Source organism: Nerophis lumbriciformis, linkage group LG28 (assembly GCF_033978685.3).
Source record: "Nerophis lumbriciformis linkage group LG28, RoL_Nlum_v2.1, whole genome shotgun sequence".
NCBI lineage: Eukaryota > Metazoa > Chordata > Actinopteri > Syngnathiformes > Syngnathidae > Nerophis > Nerophis lumbriciformis.
Window position 1 is genome coordinate 36,223,883 of NC_084575.2, and position 25,684 is coordinate 36,249,566.

Consider the following 25,684-nt stretch of genomic DNA (forward strand, 5'->3'; position numbering starts at 1 on the left):
TCTCACACTATTATGTTAGATCCACTATGGACTGGACTCTCACACTATTATGTTAGATCCACTATGGACTGGACTCTCACGCTATTAATTATGTTAGATCCACTATGGACTGGACTCTCACACTATTATTTTAGATCCACTATGGACTGGACTCTCACACTATTATGTTAGATCCACTATGGACTGGACTCTAGCAATATTATGTTAGATCCACTATGGACTGGACTCTCACTATTATGTTAGATCCACTATGGACTGGACTCTCACACTATTATGTTAGATCCACTATGGACTGGACTCTCACACTATTATGTTAGATCCACTATGGACTGGACTCTCACTATTATGTTAGATCCACTATGGACTGGACTCTCACACTATTATGTTAGATCCACTATGGACTGGACTCTCACTATTATTTTAGATCCACTATGGACTGGACTCTCACTATTATGTTAGATCCACTATGGACTGGACTCTCACTATTATGTTAGATCCACTATGGACTGGACTCTCACTATTATGTTAGATCCACTATGGACTGGACTCTCACACTATTATGTTAGATCCACTATGGACTGGACTCTCACTATTATGTTAGATCCACTGTGGACTGGACTCTCACTATTATGTTAGATCCACTATGGACTGGACTCTCACACTATTTTGTTAGATCCACTATTGACTGGACTCTCACACTATTATGTTAGATCCACTATGGACTGGACTCTCACACTATTATGTTAGATCCACTATGGACTGGACTCTCACACTATTATGTTAGATCCACTATGGACTGGACTCTCACTATTATGTTAGATCCACTATGGACTGGACTCTCACTATTATGTTAAATCCACTATGGACTGGACTCTCACACTATTATTTTAGAGCCACTATGGACTGGACTCTCACACTATTATGTTAGATCCACTATGGACTGGACTCTCTCACTATTATGTTAGATCCACTATGGACTGGACTCTCACTATTATGTTAGATCCACTATGGACTGGACTCTTACTATTATGTTAGATCCACTATGGACTGGACTCTCACAATATTATGTTAGATCCACTATGGACTGGACTCTCACACTATTATAGTAGATCCACTCGACGTCCATTGCACCGGTCACCTGGGGAGGGGAGGGGGGGTGCCCCACATCTGCGGTCCCCTCCAAGGTTTCTCATTGTCATCCCATTGAGTTGAGTTTTTCCTTGCCCTGATGTGGGATCTGAGCCGAGGATGTTGTTGTGGCTTATGCAGCCCTTTGAGACACTTGTGATTTAGGGCTATAGAAGTAAACATTGATTGATTGATTGATTGATCGCATGAATAGTAGTATTTCTGAATTATTGTTTATTTTGCGTTGTGTATATTTTTCAATATCCATCCATCCATCCATCTTCTTCCGCTTATCCGAGGTCGGGTCGCGGGGGCAGCAGCCTAAGCAGGGAAGCCCAGACTTTCCTCTCCCCAGCCACTTCGTCCAGCTCTTCTCGGGGGATCCCGAGGTGTTCCCAGGCCAGCCGGGAGACATAGTCTTCCCAGCATGTCCTGGGTCTTCCCCGTGGCCTCCTACCAGTTGGACGTGCCCTAAACACCTCCCTGACCAGATGCCCGAACCACCTCATCTGGCTCCTCTCCATGTGGAGGAGCAGCGGCTTTACTTTGAGCTCCTACTGGATGACAGTGCTTCTCACCCTATCTCTAAGGGAGAGCCCCGCCACCCGGCGGAGGAAACTCATTTGGGCCGCTTGTACCCGTGATCTTGTCCTTTCGGTCATAACCCAAAGCTCATGACCATAGGTGAGGATGGGAACGTAGATTGACCGGTAAATTGAGAGCTTTGCCTTCCGGCTCAGCTCCTTCTTCACCACAACGGATCGATACAGCGTCCGCATTACTGAAGACGCCGCACCGATCCGCCTGTCGATCTCACGATCCACTCTTCCCCCACTCCTGAGCAAGACTCCTAGGTACTTGAACTCCTCCACTTGGGGCAGGGTCTCCTCCCCAACCCGGAGATGGCACTCCACCCTTTTCCGGGCGAGAACCATGGACTCGGACTTAGAGGTGCTGATTCCCAACCCATTCGCTTCACACTTGGCTGCGAACCGATCCAGTGAGAGCTGAAGATCCTGGCCAGATGAAGCCATCGGGACCACATCATCTGCAAAAATCAAAGACTTAATCCTGCAGCCACCAAACCGGATCCCCTCAACGCCTTGACTGCGCCTAGAAATTATGTCCTTAAAAGCTATGAACAGAATGGGTGACAAAGGGCAGCCTTGGCGGAGTCCAACCCTCACTGGAAACGTGTCCGATTTACAGCCGGCAATGCGGACCAAGCTCTGACACTGATCATACAGGGAGCGGACCGCCACAATCAGACAGTCCGATACCCCATACTCTCTGAGCACTCCCCACAGGACCTCCCAAGGGACACGGTCGAATGCCTTCTCCAAGTCCACAAAGCACATGTAGACTGGTTGGGCAAACTCCCATGCACCCTCAAGGACCCTGCCGAGAGTATAGAGCTGGTCCACAGTTCCACGACCAGGATGAAAACCACACTGTTCTTCCTGAATCCGAGATTCGACTATCCGGCGTAGCCTCCTCTCCAGTACACCTGAATAAACCTTACCGGGAAGGCTGAGGAGTGTGATCCCACGATAGTTCGAACACACCCTCCGGTTCCCCTTCTTAAAGAGAGGAACCACCACCCCGGTCTGCCAATCCAGATGTACCGCCCCCGATGTCCACGCAATGCTGCAGAGTCTTGTCAACCAAGACAGCCCCACAGCATCCAGAGCCTTAAGGAACTCCGGGCGGATCTCATCCACTCCCGGAACCTTGCCAGCGAGGAGCTTTTTAACTACCTCAGCAACCTCAGCCCCAGAAATAGAAGAGCCCACCACAGATTCCCCAGGCACTGCTTCCTCATAGGAAGACGTGTTGGGGGGATTGAGGAGGTCTTCGAAGTATTCTCTCCACCGATCCACAACATCCGCAGTCGAGGTCAGCAGAACACCATCCTCACCATACACGGTGTTGACAGTGCACTGCTTCACCTTCCTGAGGCGGCGGATGGTGAAATGTACCAATTAACAGTTATAATACTCGGAAAATAATTTTAAATGACACACACTTTTTCTTTTTTTCAGTGCGCAAAACTCAACACTGGAGTGGAATCTGTGGAACATAATCATCATCAAAAAATATTATTTTATTCTCGAGTCACAAAAATCATTGTAATTTATGCAATACCTGGAGATGGCAAGAGGTTTAAACACTTTAAAATCATCCTAAATGTTGAACTTTTACACAAACAGAATAAATATTCTGTGATATATGTTAGCAAGACAATCAGATATTCAAATACTAACATTGTTGGGTAAGACAGAATTTGGTTTTATTCTGAATCCAGTGAAACAGATTGGTGGTTTTAGCTGATATAAAGACTTTCAGGTGTTTATATATGTTTATGTTGAAGTATTTGGCAGACGCTTTTATCCAAAGCGACATACATAAAAAATACATACAAAACAATGACTGTAAACATGATCATTTAAGGGAAGAATGTAATAGAAAATATCAATACAAAGTGTCAAGAGAGAATAAACTCTCTGCTGCTGCAGCAACAGAAATACAGTCTATAAGATATATAGATATCTAATGTATTCATACATTGTTTATATAGGATATAACCTAATCAATTTAAAAATAGCTGACCGTTTTTTCCCCCCTTCTCTGGGATTTAATTCCCAGTTTTGATCTCGGACGTCTGGTCACTTAAAGCATATAAGAAGAATATTCTATTACTGTTAAGCAAACTATGAATAATAAAACATGTGTCCTTTATCATAGCTACACGTATGACAAAAAAAGCGTGTGAAAATCAGTAAGTATTCAGTGAGGTAAGATGAATTAAATGCGCTGACAGTTCATTGCTCCTGCCAAATGAATTGCACTGATCACCACTCCAAGATGGCGGCCCCGCGTCTCGTCACATGTCTATGCAGACGACAGTCAGAAAGCTAACCAGCAAACATCGCGCATGCGTGGACGAGTGCGTGGGGACTGGACGCAGACAGTCAGCAAGCTAACCTAACCAGCAAAGATCGTCATTTGAACATTTAAGTGTGACTTCAAAGACAAAATGGGTTTGTAAACACACACTTTTTGGTCCTGGGAGTCATTTTTATGCTAATATCGTTAGCCAGCTAGCTTAAATACTATATAATGCACAGAAGAAGAATGTTATTCTTACAAGACATGCACACTAATCGCTACTAACTGAAGCAAAGACAACATTGTTGCATATAAACAGAACATTGTTGCATGTATCGATGTAGCATGATGATCATGTCTTGTCCCTCATCATTTTGCTGAAATGTTGCGTCTTTTGACATTTTTGACCTCATTGATAATCGTGCATACTGACTACATAAACAATATCAGTGAAATACTTTTTCATAACATGGTCACTAATGTCTAATTTCTCTTGTTATACTCTTATTTCACTGTTATGTTTTCATTCTCATTGTTGCTTTTTATTTTTATTCTATTGTAATATTTTTCTATTTTGTTTCCATTTATACCCCCATTATTTACTTTTTACTTTTTACAATTTTGTACACTGCTGCTGGAATTTAAATTTTCCTGAGGGGACTCTCCTGAAGGACTCAATAAAGTACTATCTATCTATCTATCTACATAGCCACTGTAAAGATAAGAAGTACAGGAGTAATAATATCCTTCTTAGCTGGTCTCTGCAAACATTTACCTTACTGTGTGAGTTTGATTCCAAAGAAATAATGCATGTAATATATTACAATTGCATTGTGATGATATGAAAATGACGATCAATGTATTTCTTGTTGTCTCTCCGCAGCCTCCCCAACCCCCTTGTCCTCCCTGCGCCTCCTTGTCCCTCCTCTGCGTCTCCTGACGGCTGCCATGTGGCAAGTTGCACAGCAGCAAAGCGTCAAGCATTATGGCATCCTGGGAGATTTTGTGTCCCTGGTGACGGAGGCCATTCCTGAACTGCTCACAGACAAACAGAAGCGCTTGCTGCTTCTTGCGCTGAGGGTCAAGGTGCGTGTGGGCATTTGCTTCTCAATCCACTCAATTCCATACTTGTTCTGTCTGCCTCATTGAAGATACCACATCAACAGTCTTCTCGTGCCACCCTGGGAAGCATGACACTTTGAAAAGACCAACGTTAATCCAATCTGCAATTGTTCCACATGCCGGAGTTGCATTGACTTTTGTACTACTTATTGATAATGTCTTTACATTTTACACATTCAATCAATCAATCAATGTTTACTTATATAGCCCGAAATCACCACTGTCTCAAAGGGCTGCACAAGCCACAACGATATCCTCGGCTCAGATCCCACATCAGGGCAAGGAAAAACTCAACCCCTTGGAGGGGACCACAGATGTGGGGACCCCCCCCGTGACCGGTGCAATGGACGTTGAGTGGATCTAGTTAATAGTTTGAGAGTCCAGTCCATAGTGGATCTAGTTAATAGTGTGAGAGTCCAGTCCATAGTGGATCTAACATAATAGTGAGAGTCCAGTCCATAGTGGATCTAACATAATAGTGTGAGAGTCCAGTCCATAGTGGATCTAACATAATAGTGTGAGAGTCCAGTCCATAGTGGATCTAACATAATAGTGTGAGAGTCCAGTCCATAGTGTATCTAACATAATAGTGTGAGAGTCCAGTCCATAGTGGATCTAGTTAATATTGTGAGAGTCCAGTCCATAGTGGATCTAACATAATAGTGTGAGAGTCCAGTCCATAGTGGATCTAGTTAATAGTGTGAGAGTCCAGTCCATAGTGGATCTAACATAATAGTGTGAGAGTCCAGTCCATAGTGGATCTAACATAATATTGTGAGAGTCCAGTCCATAGTGGATCTAACATAATAATGTGATAGTCCAGTCCATAGTGGATCTAACATAATAGTGTGAGAGTCCAGTCCATAGTGGATCTAGTTAATATTGTGAGAGTCCAGTCCATAGTGGATCTAACATAATAGTGAGAGTCCAGTCCATAGCGGATTTAACATAATAGTGAAAGTCCAGTCCATAGTGGATCTAACATAATAGTGTGAGAGTCCAGTCCATAGTGGATCTAGTTAATATTGTGAGAGTCCAGTCCATAGTGGATCTAACATAATAGTGTGAGAGTCCAGTCCATAGTGGATCTAGTTAATAGTGTGAGAGTCCAGTCCATAGTGGATCTAACATAATAGTGTGAGAGTCCAGTCCATAGTGGATCTAGTTAATATTGTGAGAGTCCAGTCCATAGTGGATCTAACATAATAGTGAGAGTCCAGTCCATAGCGGATTTAACATAATAGTGAAAGTCCAGTCCATAGTGGATCTAACATAATAGTGTGAGAGTCCAGTCCATAGTGGATCTAGTTAATATTGTGAGAGTCTAGTCCATAGTGGATCTAACATAATAGTGAGAGTCCAGTCCATAGTGGATCTAACATAATAGTTAGAGTCCAGTCCATAGTGGATCTAACATAATAGTGTGAGAGTCCAGTCCATAGTGGATCTAACATAATAGTGTGAGAGTCCAGTCCATAGTGGATCTAACATAATAGTGTGAGAGTCCAGTCCATAGTGGATCTAGTTAATATTGTGAGAGTCCAGTCCATAGTGGATCTAACATAATAGTGTGACAGTCCAGTCCATATTGGATCTAACATAATAGTGTGAGAGTCAAGTCCATAGTGGATCTAGTTAATATTGTGAGAGTCCAGTCCATAGTGGATCTAACATAATAGTGTGAGAGTCCAGTCCATAGTGGATCCAACATAATAGTGTGAGAGTCCAGTCCATAGTGGATCTAGTTAATATTGTGAGAGTCCAGTCCATAGTGGATCTAACATAATAGTGAGAGTCCAGTCCATAGCGGATTTAACATAATAGTGAAAGTCCAGTCCATAGTGGATCTAACATAATAGTGTGAGAGTCCAGTCCATAGTGGATCTAGTTAATATTGTGAGAGTCCAGTCCATAGTGGATCTAACATAATAGTGAGAGTCCAGTCCATAGTGGATCTAACATAATAGTGAGAGTCCAGTCCATAGTGGATCTAACATAATAGTGTGAGAGTCCAGTCCATAGTGGATCTAACATAATAGTGTGAGAGTCCAGTCCATAGTGGATCTAGTTAATATTGTGAGAGTCCAGTCCATAGTGGATCTAACATAATAGTGAAAGTCCAGTCCATATTGGATCTAACATAATAGTGTGAGAGTCCAGTCCATAGTGGATCTAGTTAATATTGTGAGAGTCCAGTCCATAGTGGATCTAACATAATAGTGTGAGAGTCCAGTCCATAGTGGATCTAACATAATAGTGTTAGAGTCCAGTCCATAGTGGATCTAGTTAATATTGTGAGAGTCCAGTCCATAGTGGGTCTAACATAATAGTGTGACAGTCCATTGAGACACAGGCAAGCCACGGCCATAAGGGAAGGATTCACACAAAGCCACTGGTTAGACTCCATGACTTTGTTCAGTTGTCGGTGTGAAGTATCATGGAACATGTGACTTCGTCAAACTCACCTAATTAAGATTTTTTTAAACTCTTTTTCAGCTCAGCGATTCACTGACTGACGAAGGTGATTCTGCTCTATTGACTCTTGCTGACAAAGTGAGTCCAGTGGAGAGACGGCGCCTCTCAAAGGTCAGAGTGGGAGCAACAAGAAGATGCAACATTTAGCATTTCAAGATGAGTATGTCCTTTAATACTTTGGTTTTGTTTTGGCTTTGCTTTTAAGGATGTGTTCAACCAGACTTTTGACAGGGCTCTCCAGGCCCTCCTCTCTGACTTCCTGTGCAGGCTTGAACAGCTTTTTCCAGTCCCTGACTTCAAACAGGTATCTGCCAGCAATGCGATGAAAGAGAAGTGTATTGTTGGGATGTGAATTATAACCTTCTGTTTAGTATCGGTCACAGACACAATGGCTGTGTCTTAAATAGAATACCTGTGTACAGTACACTTCATTGGGTATACTGTGTACTAGGCCTAGCTCTAGGTCATTTGATGCCCCAGGCCAGACAAATTACGCCCCGCGGACCTTATGCGGCCAGTTCAACTCAGCCAGCCGGACGTCTCCAAATGATTTTTAAACCTTTACCATCAAAACTAGAGCCACCGATACGATGTGCAGTTCATTTTTCAAATGACCATAAATCTTGAATTGTAGAATTCCAATGGTTAGAATCTGCTCTTTTCAATCAATCAACCAATCAATGTTTATTTATATAGCCCTAAATCACAAAAGTCTCAAAGGGCTGTACAAGCCACAACGACATCCTCGGTACAGAGCCCACATAAGGGACGTCCATGTGAATGACTATGAGAAACCGCATATGTGGGTAACCCCCCCTCTCTAGGGGAGACCGAAAGCAATGGATGTCGAGTGACATAATATTGTGAAAGAACGGTCCTTAGTGGATCTAACATAGTAGTGAGAGTCCAGACCATAGTGGGGCCAGTAGGAGACCATCCCGAGCGGAGACGGGTCAGCAGCGCAGAGATGTCCCCAACCGATGCACAGGCGAGCGGTCCACCCCGGGTCCCGACTCTGGACAGCCAGCACTTCATCCATGGTCACCGGAACCGGAATAACCCGGCGAGGAGGCAGAGGAGAAAAGAAAAGAAACTGGTCTAAAAAGGGGGGTCTATTTAAAGGCTAGAGTATACAAATGAGTTTTAAGATGGGACTTAAATGCTTCTACTGAGGTAGCATCTCTAACTGTTACCGGGAGGGCATTCCATAGTACTGGAGCCCCAATGGAAAACGCTCCATAGCCCGCAGACTTTTTATGGGCTCTGGGAATCACTAATAAGCCGGAGTTCTTTGAACGCAGGTTTCTTGCCGGGACATATGGTACAATACAATCGGCAAGGTAAGATTTTGAGTGATATACAGGTTACAGGGTTCTTAAAAACCTTGAAAATGCTTGGATTTTAATGTTGTGTTTTCAAGGTTTGAAAAATGCTTGAATTTTGGGTGAAGTGCTTGGAAATGTTCGTCATATTGTCGCAGTCTGACTCAATAGGCAAATTATAAAATATATACGACTCTGTGTCGCCCCCAAGAGGACAGTGGTGCACCGCTCCATCATGTCGGGAGGTTGTCGTTTTATTGAACATTGGATGGAAATGATTAGTCCATTATTGGACTTGTTTGTACTGCGAAGGTCATGTAATGTATACTTTGTAACCTTTTTCACAACTTAGAGCTAAGGTAATATGAATGATTTTGTAGTTTTTACACAACATGGTTGTATGCATTTCTGGCTCTTATTATTTTCGTTGTCTACTTAACTTGTCTGGCTACTCTCAGTGAAAGCAAAAAGTTAACTTTTGTCTTTGTGTTCAATTGTTATCATAGCCACAGTTCTAAGGCTAGATATGCTTAATGAAAGGTGACTGAGGTGTTGTGAAACAAACAAAATATTTTCCTTTAATTTTTTATCCTTATATTAATGTGGAACAGTTTTGTTAATAAATGAGTGAAATTGACATTTTGAGGGTGCGTGTGTTTATATCACATTATGCAGTTTACTAGCACAAATATGCTGTGAATCAATCCGTGTGGTTCAATGTCATCGAGTGCTGGAAGTAAGAAAAACAACAAGAAAATGTGAAAAACAACACAAATGGAGACACGTTTGCAAACACCAATGACATTGAATAGTCACACTGCTTCATTTTCTATGCCCCATTCAGTTAATGATAACTGCTGCTTTAATGTTAGGCTTAGCTTTCAGCAGATTTTCTGTATTTTTCCTTCAGACAGCATTTGGTGACCTCAAACAACAAGTCTATGGATTGATTCACACTGGTTTTCGCCTTTTGAAGGCTACTGGAAAAAAAATGGAAAATTGATCTTGAAAGTCCTTAAAAAGTGCTTGAATTTGGCCAGGGAAAAGGTGTCCAAACCCTGAGGTTATTACGGTAATATACGTTAGGGCAGCTCCAAGCAGACGAGGCAAGACGCTGGCTTTGTTTACATCAGCCAGCTTGAGATGTGAGTGACAGAAGCAGATTTCTACAACATAGTTCTGTTATGCAGAACAGTGATATTATGTGGACTATTATTATATGGATCTGTGGGTGTTTTTTTGTCCTTTGCGTTCATTTTTTGCTGTGTTTGTTACAATCATGATTTTTAAGCCTACAAATTAAAACTCAAATAAATAAATACTGAGATGTTTCGGGCCTGCAGGGAACTGCCTTTGTTTGCCTAATGGTAAGTTTGCCACTGACTTGAGTCTTTCACAATTAACTACCGTACTCACCTGATCTAAAGACTTTAAAACGAGTATTGAGTTTTTTATTGTTATTTACTTAAAGGTAAACCTCCCTAATAAGTGTGTGTACTGTGTTTCATTATACATTCATTTGTATTCCCATATTTATTCACTTAATAAAATAATTTTGTTCTTAGATTCTACAATTTGGCGCCCCGTCCAGCAGATTGCACCCCAGCAGCTGCTCGTGTGGCCTACTGTGTACAAGTACTCTGTACTGTGTACTCAACCTACTTTCTGAGTGTGCACATTTTGACAGTGTGTCCCAAATCCAATACGGTGCGGTCTTTGCACTTACTGGAATTTAGGATTGCAATATTTACCTGATAAACCATTTGTTCACTACCTACCACTGCAACCAGTTGCTTCTCAGCCGCTATTATTTCAAGTTAGCCACTCCCCTTCCAGTTCGTAGCCAAGACGATGGCAGTGTCTATCACTGATGGCTTAATATTTCGGACGCTTTGAGCGCATTGTCCGAGTACTGACAGTGCACTTTGTTTCTGTGTGAATTCACTCATGTACTCACAAGACTAAGTGTACGTATGAAAGAGCATGTAAATGAACAGTAACGAACACACTTATCTTAACAGCTGCTCGCCATTGTTAAAGAAAAACATGAACTTGTTCCTCAGGCTGTGTCATGGCTCAATGCTGCAACCGCTGGTTTTGACGACTGTCTTGGTGTGCCTGACAGAGAGGACCTGAAAATACTACTTAGCAACCAGCGCTATCAGCTGGGACAAGTCACCTCTACAGGTTGTAGTCATTCATCTTAACCTGTATTTAGTTTTTTTAAAAGACACTTTTGTAACATTGTTTTTTTTGTTCTAGTTGATTGTGACACAGAGAAGATCCTTCTCTCTGCCTGGTCCCACCCCCTCATCACGAAGCTGTCCAATTATGAGCCACCTCACCTCAATACACAAGCCCATTCAGATGTCCACATTGACATGGGGAGTCCAGCCCAGCTGGATGTAGCGGTGGTGGTGATGATGGAAAATGAAAAGGAGAAGATTGTGTCTTCACCAGCTGAACCAAAGTCCAATAGCGCTTCATGTAAAGATTCATTCACAGCTGTCAACCTGAAGGCACAGAGGTGAGGTCTTTCCTTGGCGGAAGTACCCAATGTCTTATGTCTTTCTAACTACCGTACCCTTTCTAAGCAGATTAAAGGACATGCCTGGTAACTCCAATGACCCATCAAGACACATGTCAGATCAGCCACACAGTGACATCATGGCCGACGCTCTTCACAACATTTCACATCATTCTCAGCGAGTGGCTCACAAATGTCCCCAGTGTGGGAAATGTTTCATTTACCGCTCTCAGGTGAGTCTCTGTGCACCAGTGTCGCGGCCAGAACCAGATCAGTAACAATCAGTACGTTTACATGCACTGAAAAAACAAATCATTGCATGGATCGGATTAAAAGCAGCTTTTTAAAACGCATGTCAACACTTTACTTAGCGCATGTTTGACTTTTGAAAGATCGGATTACATTCAGTGGTACCTTATTTAACGTTGGTAAAGCGTTCCCGAAGCGACGTTGTCAGCCAAACATATTTTAACCACAGTAAGATTTCCCACAGGAAAAAATGTACATCCAAATAATTCATTCCACACCTGGATATAATACCACAAAACACTTTAATTATAGAACAGTTGCAGCTAGGGATGAAAGAATATGAACATTTCATATCACAGTTATTGTGACCAAAATGATTAATAATAATAATAATTAATATATTTGTTTTTGCAGTATTGTTGAATGTGCTCAAAAAGGGCCTTTACACATACTGCAATTGTTTTAAACTAAGTTTTATTAAAGAAATAAACAGACACACAATGTACTTTACTAGAAGAAACAATAAATATTGTTCTTTTTTTTTTGCCTTCATCCACAGTCCTAATCTCAGACAATAATCTGATTCTGCGCATTCTAAATAGTGGACAAACTACAAGTACCAGCCAGCTAATAATGCACGTAATGGGGAGTTATCTGTTCCACATATAAAACCTTCTTAAAATGAATCCAAAAACTGCCAACAACGCCCCGAGTACATGCTGTGACCTGCATAGTAACTGAACTATAGTAACATTGTTATTGTAAGAGCTGATACTCAGGAACTACTTCTCTGGCATAGCACCATGCTCACACTCCTCTATCATCTTTATGATTGTGGAGAGGGAATGGTAGGTTAATGGTAGCTTTCTTTGACACAGAACAGCTAATGGGCACATTTGATTCTATTTGTACCAATGTGCTGGATAAGTTAGCTCCCCTGAAAGTTTTGCGCCGGAGATCCAAACATGAGGTGTGGCTCAATGACGTCAGGTGAGGCGTGAGTGTTGGAAGACAGACTGCAGGTGACACACCAACTCCCTACAGACACTTAGAGAAAGTATCAGGATGTTGTGAAGGCTGAAAAAACAAAGCATTTCTCAGACTTAGTTAAAAATAACATTCATAAGCCTCAGGTTCTTTTTTGAAACAACCGGTTCCATTTTAAAATCCCAGTCCATCCACCATGTTGGAAATGTCAAGAGAGACTTGTGACAATTTCTTGCACTTTTTTTTAACAACAAGGTTGCTACTGCTACTTTTATTCTCGCTTCGTCGACAAATTGTGTGAAAGTTTTTACTGAGTTTGAACCTACGTCACTGTCAGCTCTCTGAAAGCTCGCTCTTCTCTCACTGACCCTGTCCCGCCTCTCTTTTTCAAGAAGGTTGTGCCTTCCTACTGCAAAAAGGCAGATGTAGAATCTTTGTTAAAAAAGAGCAGTTGTGACCCTTCTGTCTAATCCAACTACCAGCCTATTTCTAAGCCTCCATTTGCATCCAAGAGTGTTTTTTCCACAGATACAGCCTTTTTTAAATGACAGTGGCATTTTAGATACTTTTCAGTCAGGTGACTTCCACAGCATCGAGTCTGCACTCTTTTTAATGACCGATTCTGGTAGTTCAGCCATTTTATTGCTTTTAGACCTGACTGCTGCTTTTGACAGAGTTGACCACACAAGCATTTGATCTTGTTTGCAAGACTATGTAGGCGTCAAGGGGACTGCTCTGAAGTGGTTCAGGTCTTACCTGTCAGGGAGAAGTTTCTGTGTAAAATTGGGGGACTGGACTATATCCACCACCCCCTTTGACTGTGGTGTCCCCCAAGGATCAATTATTGAGCCCATCCTGTTTGCACTTTATATCGTTCCCCTTGGTGCAATATTCAGAAAGCATGGCAACTTTTATCATTCGTATGCAGATATATATATTATATATTATATAGTATATACAGGTAAAAGCCAGTAAATTAGAATATTTTGAAAAACTTGATTTATTTCAGTAATTGCATTCAAAAGGTGTAACTTGTACATTATATTTATTCATTGCACACAGACTGATGCATTCAAATGTTTATTTCATTTAATTTTGATGATTTGAAGTGGCAACAAATGAAAATCCAAAATTCCGTGTGTCACAAAATTAGAATATTACTTAAGGCTAATACAAAAAAGGGATTTTTAGAAATGTTGGCCAACTGAAAAGTATGAAAATGAAAAATATGAGCATGGACAATACTCAATACTTGGTTGGAGCTCCTTTTGCCTCAATTACTGCGTTAATGCGGCGTGGCATGGAGTCGATGAGTTTCTGGCACTGCTCAGGTGTTATGAGAGCCCAGGTTGCTCTGATAGTGGCCTTCAACTCTTCTGCGTTTTTGGGTCTGGCATTCTGCATCTTCCTTTTCACAATACCCCACAGATTTTCTATGGGGCTAAGGTCAGGGGAGTTGGCGGGCCAATTTAGAACAGAAATACCATGGTCCGTAAACCAGGCACGGGTAGATTTTGCGCTGTGTGCAGGCGCCAAGTCCTGTTGGAACTTGAAATCTCCATCTCCATAGAGCAGGTCAGCAGCGGAAGCATGAAGTGCTCTAAAACTTGCTGGTAGACGGCTGCGTTGACCCTGGATCTCAGGAAACAGAGTGGACCGACACCAGCAGATGACATGGCACCCCAAACCATCACTGATGGTGGAAACTTTACACTAGACTTCAGGCAACGTGGATCCTGTGCCTCTCCTGTCTTCCTCCAGACTCTGGGACCTCGATTTCCAAAGGAAATGCAAAATTTGCATGGTTGGGTGATGGTTTGGGGTGCCATGTCATCTGCTGGTGTCGGTCCACTCTGTTTCCTGAGATCCAGGGTCAACGCAGCCGTCTACCAGCAAGTTTTAGAGCACTTCATGCTTCCTGCTGCTGACCTGCTCTATGGAGATGGAGATTTCAAGTTCCAACAGGACTTGGCGCCTGCACACAGCGCAAAATCTACCCGTGCCTGGTTTACGGACCATGGTATTTCTGTTCTAAATTGGCCCGCCAACTCCCCTGACCTTAGCCCCATAGAAAATCTGTGGGGTATTGTGAAAAGGAAGATGCAGAATGCCAGACCCAAAAACGCAGAAGAGTTGAAGGCCACTATCAGAGCAACCTGGGCTCTCATAACACCTGAGCAGTGCCAGAAACTCATCGACTCCATGCCACGCCGCATTAACGCAGTAATTGAGGCAAAAGGAGCTCCAACCAAGTATTGAGTATTGTTCATGCTCATATTTTTCATTTTCATACTTTTCAGTTGGCCAACATTTCTAAAAATCCCTTTTTTGTATTAGCCTTAAGTAATATTCTAATTTTGTGACACACGGAATTTTGGATTTTCATTTGTTGCCACTTCAAATCATCAAAATTAAATGAAATAAACATTTGAATGCATCAGTCTGTGTGCAATGAATAAATATAATGTACAAGTTACACCTTTTGAATGCAATTACTGAAATAAATCAAGTTTTTCAAAATATTCTAATTTACTGGCTTTTACCTGTATATATTATTGAAAAAAAAGGATCGGACCCCCCTTGAACCACTACTTGAGTGGTTAAATGACGTCAAGACCTGGTTGGCGCAGAATTTTTTTAAAGCCAAACAAAGAAAAAAGTGAAGTTGTGCTGCTGGGCAACAGTGACCCTCTGCTGGATTTAGACTTTAAGAACTCTGTACGTCCCACAGCCACCAGCCTTCAAGTCGTTATAGCCCATGCTTTTAAATGTGAGGAAATACAATAATATGTATCATTTAAAAACACATTAAAACATTACCGACAACACGAACAAGCTGCGTAAAGTTACGCTATCCATTCGATCCAAGATTTTTTGCTAGTGACAGCTTTTGTTGGGTGGCAAGTGAAATCACGGCTGGAGGCAATGTGCTCATACAAAGCATATTCCTGACAAGAAGTGTTTTCAAAGCAGAGTGAAATACATAAATAAACTGGACATGTATTTAATTTTTTGCTTTTTTTTTTTTACTCCATATATTTTCATATGAGCAGTATTCTCCGGGAAACTTCCACATGGAATGAATGTGTGTTTGTGGAAACTTTGCTGAATAGTATCAATAAACTGTTAACAAATCTCTCGTAGGCTGTATGTTCCATAGCAATGATATTGCTAAAACCAGTATGTCGCTTAAGATGAAGACACCTGCAGATGCCAAATTATAGATGACATCATATTTTAGGGATCCCAGACCTCTGCTATTTAGCGGAATTACGCTATTCTTCTAGCCCAGTGATTCTCAAAGCGTAGTGGTGCGTGCGTTCCATCTAGTGGTACGCCAAAGAATCACCTCATTAAATATAGGGATGTTCCAATGCCGATAAGGGCACTTTTTGGAGGCATCGCTGGGTACCTGTAACTAAGTTTACACTGCACAGAAAATCTGATTGTTTTGCCCTCAAGTGACACAGATGGGATATTTTTTTGCAACCTAAACTCTTCAAAGTGCTTAAATTCTGAGGTTTTCGCATCAGATTCAGACCACATCAGGAGGTAGTCAGAATCCCATTGATATTTTTTATTTCTATTTTTTTATTTTATTTTTTATTTTTATTTGTTATTCTTTTTTGTATTTTTTTATTAATCAATCAACAAAACAATACACAACACCACACCAATGCAATCCAATTCCAAAACCAAACCTGTCCCAGCAACATTAAGAACAACAATAAACAGAGCAATTGAGGACACACAAATCCAAATGTAGTGAAACAAAAATGAACATTAACGACAACAGCATCAATATTAGTAACAATTTCAAGATAGCAGTGATCAAAAAAACCCTCATTGATATCATCATTAAAAACATTAATTAAAAAAAATAGAAATGAACAATAGTGGCTTACACTTGCATCCCATCCATAAGTCCGACAACACACTGCGTCCAACATTTTCCACAAAGATATAATAAGTCATATTTTGGTTCATTTATTAGTTGAAACAAATTTAAATAATGGATCCCATATTCCAATATATGACTCATTATTATCTAAACTAAATGCAGTTTGTTCTACTGATATCATCTCCATAGCTTGTGTGTAGCAGTCAGTATGAGTTGGACTATCAACATCTATCCATTTTTTAAATATTACCCTTTTTCTTATGCATATTGAAAGAAAAGCATTTTTACTCTTTGATGACACGTTACTAAATTGATGGAAATCCCCAAGAATACAAGTTTGCAGTGTCATTGAGATGTTTATATTAAGGAATGTGATTGCTTCTTTTGTTGTTTTCAACCATAACTCTTTTATTCTCTGACATTCCCACAATAAATGAACAACACCAATTTTAAACAGCTGAGAAGATGTCAAATACAATCTATTCAATATCTTAAATTGAGTCAGCTTATCTTTAATGCTTCTAAAGGGCTTATTGGCATTTTTCCAAATATCATTCCATGATATGTCTCTTTCATCTCAAATGTTTAAGTCCAACATCCATTTCCCAACACGTGCATCATTTGCATTTGTAGTGTGGTGTTCATTTATTATTCCATAAAATAGTTTAATTAATTTCTTGAATGTATCTTGATTAAAAAGTGCATCATGGCTATTTAAGGACACACTTTCAGAGGATATGCATTTATTTACAGCGTGTTTTAAAGAGATAAAATGTAAAAAATGATTTCTGGGTACATTATATTGATCAACTACGTAAATCATTGAACGGTTTAAAAGAGTTTTTATTGATAATATGATGAGGTTTAGTAATATATAGTGTCCCAAAGTCACTACACACTTCCTTGTTTCTATTTCCTCTCACATATTATTTGGACAGACGTGAAGCCGTCACAGCTCAGGCTTTGCAGATGTTATACAGTACGTGTATCATTGACATTCAGCAGCACTGTAAAAATATATTTTTTCAAGAATCAATTTTCAAAAATAGGTTTTTACGCCATCTCCATGCTTACTCGTTGCACGTATACGTCAGCAATCACAATGAGATTTTGCAAGCTGCAACCTGTTTTGAAAAGTTTGTAGATAGGATGTACTTTATTCCTCCCACAATGGGGAAATTGTGTGGTTGCAGTGCAGATACAAAAACGTCCACAAAAAAATAAGGTTAAAAAAAGAAGATATGAAAACATGAGAGAAACATTAAAGAAAACCAAGGATGTAAAAGACAGTAAAAGAAGACTGATCTGATGCAAGATCTGTGCTCTTTTACTTTTCTGGTGCCATTTCTACATTCAGCTACAAAAATAAAACACAAGGAAAAACCTAATATTTAGCAATAACTAATACCTGCTGTGCACATACAATTGCACAAACCACAATAACATCCAAACATTGTTGTCCTCTGCAATGCTCCGTCTGCTGGCGTGGAGGGCAGCACGGCCATAGACAGCAACAGACCCAAGGAAGTAGCCAAGAGCACCGACTCCGTCCTAGGCTGCCCACTAGCTCTCGGCCAATGTCCAGTCCGCAAGGATGAGCAAGAATCGGTCAAGCTCAACGCCAACTCCGCAGCCCCGTCTCTTCCTCGGCATCTCCTTCAGTCTCTCCATGAGGACACTGGTTTGGCAGAAAGCCAGCAGCTGGTCCCCAGTGCAAACATGGCCATAGCCATAAGTCTTCACCAGGCAGATCAAAAAGTTCACAGAAAATCAGCAAAAACACTTTGTTGCGCAGTCCAGGAGGGGCCCAAACCAAAAAGCAAAAAACACATGACAACAACAGGGAAACATCAAGAACACAAAAGGAGGATACACAAGAGCGCAGAGCTCCTTCAACCAGCAGCCACTTCAGCGGCGCCATCTGGAAAAATGATACCTAATATTACATTGGTAGAATCGTGTGGAATCGAGAATTGATTCTGAATTGAATTGTCTCCCCAAGAATTGGATTCAGATGGACTTGCAATGTGCCCAAAGATTCGCACCTCTTTAAGGTGTACCTGTGAACAATCCATTTTCTCACCACAGGACGTTTCTCCTTTCTTCGGTCACCAAGTGCTTGCTTGAGTGGGGTTCGGTTGGTTCTCTTGAATGTATGAAGAGCATGGTTCTATATCTGGTCCACGTGTATGTGAAGTGCCTTTGAATAACTTCTGTTGTCAATTGGCACGATAGAATTTTAATTGACTTGACTTTGCCTGCAGGTTTTGCGTCACCTGCGAACCAGCAAGTCCTGTGGCCACACCTTAACCACAACTGCAGAAGCTCATCAGCACAATATACCTGCTGCTGATGAGGAGCCACGCCTTGAAACGTGCCAGCCCACTGGAAAGCACCCTTGCTTTCAGTGCAAGGATGTGTTCATGACCAAGGCTGAATTGCTGCTACACCAGCGCAGCCACAGAGCCCGACCCATCTTTCGATGTGGCCAATGTGACAAGGAGTTCCTTCACCTGTCCAGTTTGACCAATCACAAGCCGACACACCAGGAAAATGGCGGGATCACCTGCAGCCAGTGCGGCAAAGTGTTTGTGTCGGCTAAGGAGAGAGACGCACACAGCCTGCAGCACCGTCTGCCTGACCTCACCTGTAATCTCTGCTCGCAGATGTTTAGCTCACAGTCGCAATTGCTGCGACATCTGCAGACACACACTGTGGAGGGTGCTGAGCCGTGCTTTCCCTGTCGCTTCTGCGACCAGACATTTTCAGGTAACGTTTGTCCTGTGACCATGCCTTCATGGGGGACATCCATGCTTTAGTAAACTTGTGTGCAATTATCTGCAGGCGTGACTCTGCTCCGTATCCACCAGCGCTCCCACAGGACCCGTTCGTACCAGTGTGACCAGTGCGACAAGACGTACGGCTCGCTCACCGGCCTCCAGTCCCACCGGACAAGTCACAACAAAGACAGTCGCTTCCTGTGCCCTCAATGCGGCAAATGCTTCAAGACACGCGATGGGCTGGAGGGCCACCTGAGGACGCACAGTGGCGAGCGACCATATCGCTGCCCCTACTGTCCCAAAGACTTCACTGCGCTGGCTGGCCTCAACGTTCATGTGCGGCGGCACACTGGAGAGCGCCCGTATGTGTGCACAGTTTGTGGCAAGGGCTGGCCGTCCGGCGGCGACCTGCAAAAACACATGCGTATTCACACGGGTGAACGTCCTTTCTCCTGCCAGGAGTGTGGGAAGTCCTTCTCCAACTCTTGTCATCTGAGTGAACATCGGCGCATCCACACCGGTAATTTCAAATGTTTAATGTCCCGGATGGTGAAGGTTGATAATGGCTGTGTTTGGTGTGCTCGGATTCTAGGTGAGAAGCCTTTTTCCTGTCCCGAATGTGGAAAATGTTTACGGAGGAAGTTCGACCTGAAGAAACACATGTTGTGCCACAGCAACAAACGTCCATATGCCTGCGCTTCCTGTCCCAAAAGCTACACTCGCAAGACTCACCTTAACAGACACCTGTTGACACACAGGCAAGATGGCGGTGAACCGGAGGCAGCGGATTAAGTTTGACACCTTTTTATACTTTTGAACAATGTGTAGCTTTTAGTGGACCCCTCTTGATTACTCTATCTTTTTGGACAAAAACTGCCATTTGAGGTAAGTCACTGGGATTAACGTCTGCCAGTGTTAACATTGGCATTTCCAAAGGACATTTATACAGTCAGGTTTTAACTGACAAGTTGTGTTGACAATGTTGCCATGGAGATTGTATTTGTCTACTGCTGTCATTTGTGAATCAAACAAACTTTATTAATGTACATTTCCATAAGAGTCTACTCGTCATCATCAGAGTTTTCAATGACTTTCCTCATCCACCTGCTCATCCTGAAAACGTGTGTGAAGAAGCCGTACTTTCCATCGCGGTCGCAACCCTCACCCCATGACACAATGCCAATCTGGTACCAGCGGTTCTCTTCTGGATGCTGCAAAAACAAAAACAAAATTCAAACACCTGCAAATAATTGAAAGAGTTGATGATCTTTCACCTTCATCACAAAGGGTCCACCACTGTCTCCCTCACAAGCATCACCTCGCTCGGGGTCGTCGGGTTTATAACCTAGTAGTAGTTTTCAGCGTAAATTGAGGACATCTTCTGATTCCAAAGGAAAGGAATTAGAGTGCAACAGAAAGACAAACTTTACCAGCGCAGAACATGTTGTCAGTGATCCTAATGGATGTGGAGCTTCTGCAAGTGCTCTGATCTGCGATGGGCAGATGGATCTGCTGAAGGACTACGGGTAAAGCTCTGGCAGACGGGCCCCAGACTTCCCTTAGGTTTCCCCAGCCAGTCACTCGACCTTTAAACCCTGCATTCATCAGTCTGTTGGCAATATGAAAAGTCATAACTCATGTCAAAAACAGTTGATATCAAGCCGTTTATGTGGTGTTGCAATATCAAATGTCACTCAGACTCACAGCTTAGCCACCTTCTTGTTGGGGAGGCAGACTGGGTGGATCTGGTCTGTGAAGACAATTGGCCGCCTCAAGTGGAGCAGCGCGATGTCTCGGTTCAGATTCTCCCTCCAGTTGTACTTTGGGTGGACAATGATTTTGTCAATTGCCACAATCTTCTCAATGTTGCGTTCAAACCTAAAGAGCAAAATAAGTCAATTGCTGGCGTGTCGCCCACAAACGTGGTGGCAAGAGAAGGTCTTCTCTTACTTAGCCCTGTTGTGTTTCCCTAAGCGCACGATGATGTCCTGGGTGGTGAAGTTCTTGTTCCAGGGCGGGTAGAAGATACAGTGAGCGGCTGTGAGGATCCACTGATCGCTGATTAAACTGGCGCCGCACAGCAACTCTTGCGGGCTTCGTTTGTACAGCATCACCTGCCTGGTGGACGTAGTCACGTTTGAACTCAAATGTCGAATGGGGCAAAGACGTAACTGTAAGATCCTCATTATTAACAGGTAGTTCCTGTGTGCTTACCATGGCGCAGAGGCCACCTCGGCATCGTTGCCCCCAACAATGCGCTGAGCTCTGTACGACTCCAGCAGCTCCTTCTCGTTGCCGTCTGCCTTTTTAAGCTTTTCAAACTGTGGGCGCTCTCCACACACTGCCACACAACAAGCTCAGCAGCATTGGTTTTGACAGCATGCAACTACTCTATCTTCATGTTCATCGGCGTCTTACCAGTCTCTCCTTGTCCAAAGGAGCGAGGGTTGAAGAAGGCCTTCCTGGCAGGTGCCAGTATGGAGCGCTCACGGCCATCAGACTCAATTGCTGAGTCTCCCCCAAGCAGCTGGTCCTCTGCAGGTGACACACAGGTGAGAGCCCCCATTTGTGTCCTGTAATGGTTACACTGGTGTCATATTTACCACACAGCTGTAGGTCGCAGTAATCTACTGTCACGTTCCCAGACTGCCGCACATAGCACCACGGGCCCTCTGGGTCGTTGTCCGGGTTACGACATGTGTTTCCTTGCAGACTGACTTCTGGTAAGAACTCCTTGTTCTTGCTCAGCATCTTGACTTCCAGCATTGACCACGGCAAGCAGGTGTGGCCCTGCAGGGTGACTGCCAGGTCGCCAATGTAGTCAACTCCATTGTCAGTTAAACACTCACTCACATCCCTTTTTGGTGCAGGGGCCGCAGTGGTTGGAACAAAGTGTTCCCCTTTCAAGGAAAAAAACAATTACGCACTGCCATGACAGCTACTGACATCACCATAGACTGAAAGAAAATCCAAATGGGTCTATGTTCTGATATCAGACTTGCCACATATCGGAACTCTGCAAGTCTCTTTCTGGACGGCTGGGTCCTGAGTGAAACACCAGGGTCCTTCTGCTTGGCTGTCTGGGTTTCGACAGAAGTTCTCCTTGAGGTTGCTGCCCGGTTCTGAAGCGTTGAACTCTCTGAGGACAATACATGTTTTACAACATGCAGCCATCAACACTCCCAATGAGGGTTTGTTTGCTCTTACTTTATTATGGGATGTGGAAAGCCCTGACTCCAACTCTGACAGAGTCTCCCTGATTTAGTGGTGTGGATGTCTCCCTCATAGTTGAGTCCTTTGCCAGAAATACACTGACCTGAACACAGACACATACTCACAGAATTGATCATGTTCACTCCTTTTAATGTTACATTACATCAGATTTTACCTTCTATACATTCTCTGACCATGATGATGTTGCTCGGGGTCCGTTCCAGTGTTGTTCCTTTGCAGTCTGCATGCGCACACAAACACACCCACACACACACACACACACAGGCGGTTTGTGTACTTGTGAGGGTCAACCGCTCTGGACTTTGTTCATGTTTGATTAAACTTCTGGAAGAGACCAAGAACTTGAATATACAAAGCTACTAAATGCAGATTTAAATGAAACCGACCAAACTTAAAAATAGGCACCATGGTGCAGTTGTACTCGCTGCTTCTTCCTCGTGTCATAGCAAAAGGAGGTTATTTACTCACCCAGATATTTCAGCCAAAAGGTTTGCTAAAAGGACACCAAGATATGTCGTTAGGCTTGGAGTATCTCTCACAACCAGCAGATGAAAATCATTGTGCTCGTACTGTTTTGTCCGGCTGTTCGAACACCTCTCTGGCCTCTTCGTGATCACACATTTCCTCCATACACTCTCTCTCTAGGTTCCCTAAGAACAATTACACAAACCCATGTAGACTGGTGTTGCGTCTTCCATACTGGAGAGTCAGTGCTCACCTGGTTTCATCTCTTCAAACAGCTGATTGGCTCGTCTGCCACGAACCAAAACTTCGGAGGCCAGCGGGCTGTCAAGAAAAACTGCACATACAACAAACTTTACTACACGCAATCTGCTTCTCCTGAAAGATGTTCCTACTATTTTGACTACCTGCTCTGAAGTTAGTATTAATACAAAGCTTTTTAACTGTACCTGTTGTTATACATGATTTTCACATTGACTGTTTGTATATAAGAAAAGAAGCAAGGATCAAATACCGTGTTCTGTCAGACAGCCCTGCAAAAGGAACAGAAGAAGAAAAGATGTTGGTCCGGCCATGATCTAGACCTCCAAGCAAAACTTCCAAACCAAGTCTAGTCGGCTTCTGTCATTTCTCTGTAGACCCTGGAGTCATCTGATGGGTGGGAATATTGACCGCAAGGTCAAAGTATGACTCAGCCACATGTTTACCATTACTCAACCAGCTCGATACCACCTGGTTGCTTAATGTAATCTTTTTTTTTTAACCTGTCATGTTCATCAAAATGACTAATTTGTATGCTTTATTGTCCCAATAGAGAGTTACTGTACAACAGGTGAGTCTGAAAAATGTCTTCTGTTGTGTGTTAGAATTAAGAAGGTTTAGTGATGCACAAAGTTAGTACAAAGTACAATATTTAAGAACTGTTCCAGAAAACTTTGTGTTGAGAAACAAAGAGGTTGGTTCACTATTTATACAGTACAGTTTGGACACACCTTCTCAGTCAATGTGTTTTCTTTATTTTCATGACTATTTACATTGTAGATTGTCACATCAAAACTATGAAGTGGAGTTATGTACTTAACAAAAAAATGTAAATAACTGAAAACATGTTTTATATTCTAGTTTCTTCAAAATAGCCACCCTTTGCGCTGATTACGGCTTTGCACACTTTTGGCATTCTCTCCATGAGCTTCAAGAGGTAGTCACCTGAAATGGTTTTCACAGGTGTGCTTAAAGCTCATACAGAGAATAATTTATTACATTTTTGCAATAGAGCATAAGACAATGTGGAAAAGGTGAAGCATTGTGAATACTTTCCGGATGCACTGTACAGCCACTGTATGTGGAATATGCCCATAGTCACAAGCTCAAATATTTGTATGTTTTCACTGAATTGCAGATAAAAGGCCACATTTCAACACTTGTGTTAAAATCATTTTAACTTGATGACTTTCTAAATTTTGGAGGATTTTGTTTTGTGGCAGCACGGTGGTACAGGGGTTAGTGCATGTGCCTCACTATACGAAGGTACTGGGTTCGATCCCCGGGCTCGAGGTCTTTCTGTGTGGAGTTTGCATGTTCTCCCCGTGACTGCGTGGGTTCCCTCCGGGTACTCCGGCTTCCTCCCGCCTCCAAAGACATGCACCTGGGGATAGGCCCCTCCCACCTCCAAAGGGGGATAGGTTGATTGGCAACACTAGTGTGTGAATGTTGTCTATCTGTGTTGGCCCTGCGATGAGGTGGTGACTTGTCCAGGGTGTAGAAAATGGATGGATGTTAGTTTTGTGTAAATTCAAGTTTGAAAAGAACAAATGTAGTGGCGTTGTTTGCGAGGAGCAAGAGACATGCTGTCCCTCTTGAACTAGAACAACTCCATCGCAATTGTCCAAACATCAAAGAGGAGCAAATATTGATACAGAGAGGAGAGAGCACTAAAAGCAAAGTACTGCACTGTGGTTCATTCAGTCGTCGGTGACTAAACATTGGCATACCAGTGGTGGTTATACATTAGCTCCAATGATTCAAACTAAAATAAATAGCTGCAGGCTGAAAATGACTACTGGGCCACACATCGGACACCGTGGTTATGTACTGTATACTTTCTTAAACGCGGAAGAACATCTTGAGGCATTGAGGTGAATCATGCATGAATATCTAAGTCTTGCCACAAGAACATGTGCTTTTTTTTATGGGGTGCGCAATTTAAAAATTCAATTACTTCAATCAATAACGGAGCAGCATCTCCTCATCCGTGGCTCACTAATGCAACAACAACGCCCGAAATGTGTCAAGTAAAGTTCCTTGGGTGAATAATATTAAGTCACGACACCGGTATGTTTTAGTGCTTTCATGGTGAGTTTACTGACAGATATAAGTAAGAACTTTACACTACTTTATATTAGAAATGGCAACAGTGGAGGATGAATGTCACATAACAAGAAGATAGAGAAAAAGAAGACGCTTATTGACTAGGGTGTCATCACGGACTACAAAAGCAGACATGCGCAAATATTCAGGACTCATGCAGATCTCAAACACAGATCAGCAGGTACCAGAAGGCAAGAAAAGTTATTTTTGCATAATATAGTGAAACAAAACAGCAGATAAT

General features: G+C 42.5%; 2 protein-coding genes across 4 annotated transcripts; one reads left to right on the forward strand and one right to left on the reverse strand.

The window, feature by feature from the left end:
- The first annotated feature begins 4,042 nt into the window (after positions 1-4,042).
- Positions 4,043-20,437, forward strand: LOC133571109 (uncharacterized). 3 transcript variants are annotated; one of them, XM_061924175.1, is made up of 11 exons: positions 4,043-4,169; positions 4,901-5,103; positions 7,636-7,725; positions 7,820-7,918; positions 11,000-11,123; positions 11,199-11,463; positions 11,531-11,696; positions 18,865-19,369; positions 19,445-19,742; positions 19,840-19,900; positions 19,973-20,118. In XM_061924175.1, the coding sequence occupies exons 1-10, from the start codon at positions 4,166-4,168 to the stop codon at positions 19,874-19,876; spliced, it is 1,791 nt and encodes a 596-aa protein (XP_061780159.1). In that variant the 5' UTR covers positions 4,043-4,165; the 3' UTR covers positions 19,877-19,900; positions 19,973-20,118. The 3 variants fall into 3 exon arrangements, with proteins under 3 accessions (XP_061780159.1, XP_061780157.1, XP_061780158.1); XM_061924173.1 differs by having other exon boundaries at positions 19,445-19,900; positions 19,973-20,437; XM_061924174.1 differs by having other exon boundaries at positions 11,534-11,696; positions 19,445-19,900; positions 19,973-20,437.
- f2 (coagulation factor II (thrombin)) lies at positions 20,397-23,755 on the reverse strand. The gene is made up of 15 exons (XM_061924177.1): positions 23,591-23,755; positions 23,333-23,413; positions 23,185-23,264; positions 23,083-23,107; positions 22,769-22,834; positions 22,588-22,696; positions 22,383-22,519; positions 21,984-22,280; positions 21,799-21,915; positions 21,595-21,721; positions 21,331-21,498; positions 21,085-21,258; positions 20,811-20,989; positions 20,655-20,725; positions 20,397-20,591 (listed from the first exon to the last, which is right to left on the reverse strand). The coding sequence occupies exons 1-15, from the start codon at positions 23,649-23,651 to the stop codon at positions 20,442-20,444; spliced, it is 1,842 nt and encodes a 613-aa protein (XP_061780161.1). The 5' UTR covers positions 23,652-23,755; the 3' UTR covers positions 20,397-20,441.
- Positions 23,756-25,684: the final 1,929 nt, after the last annotated feature.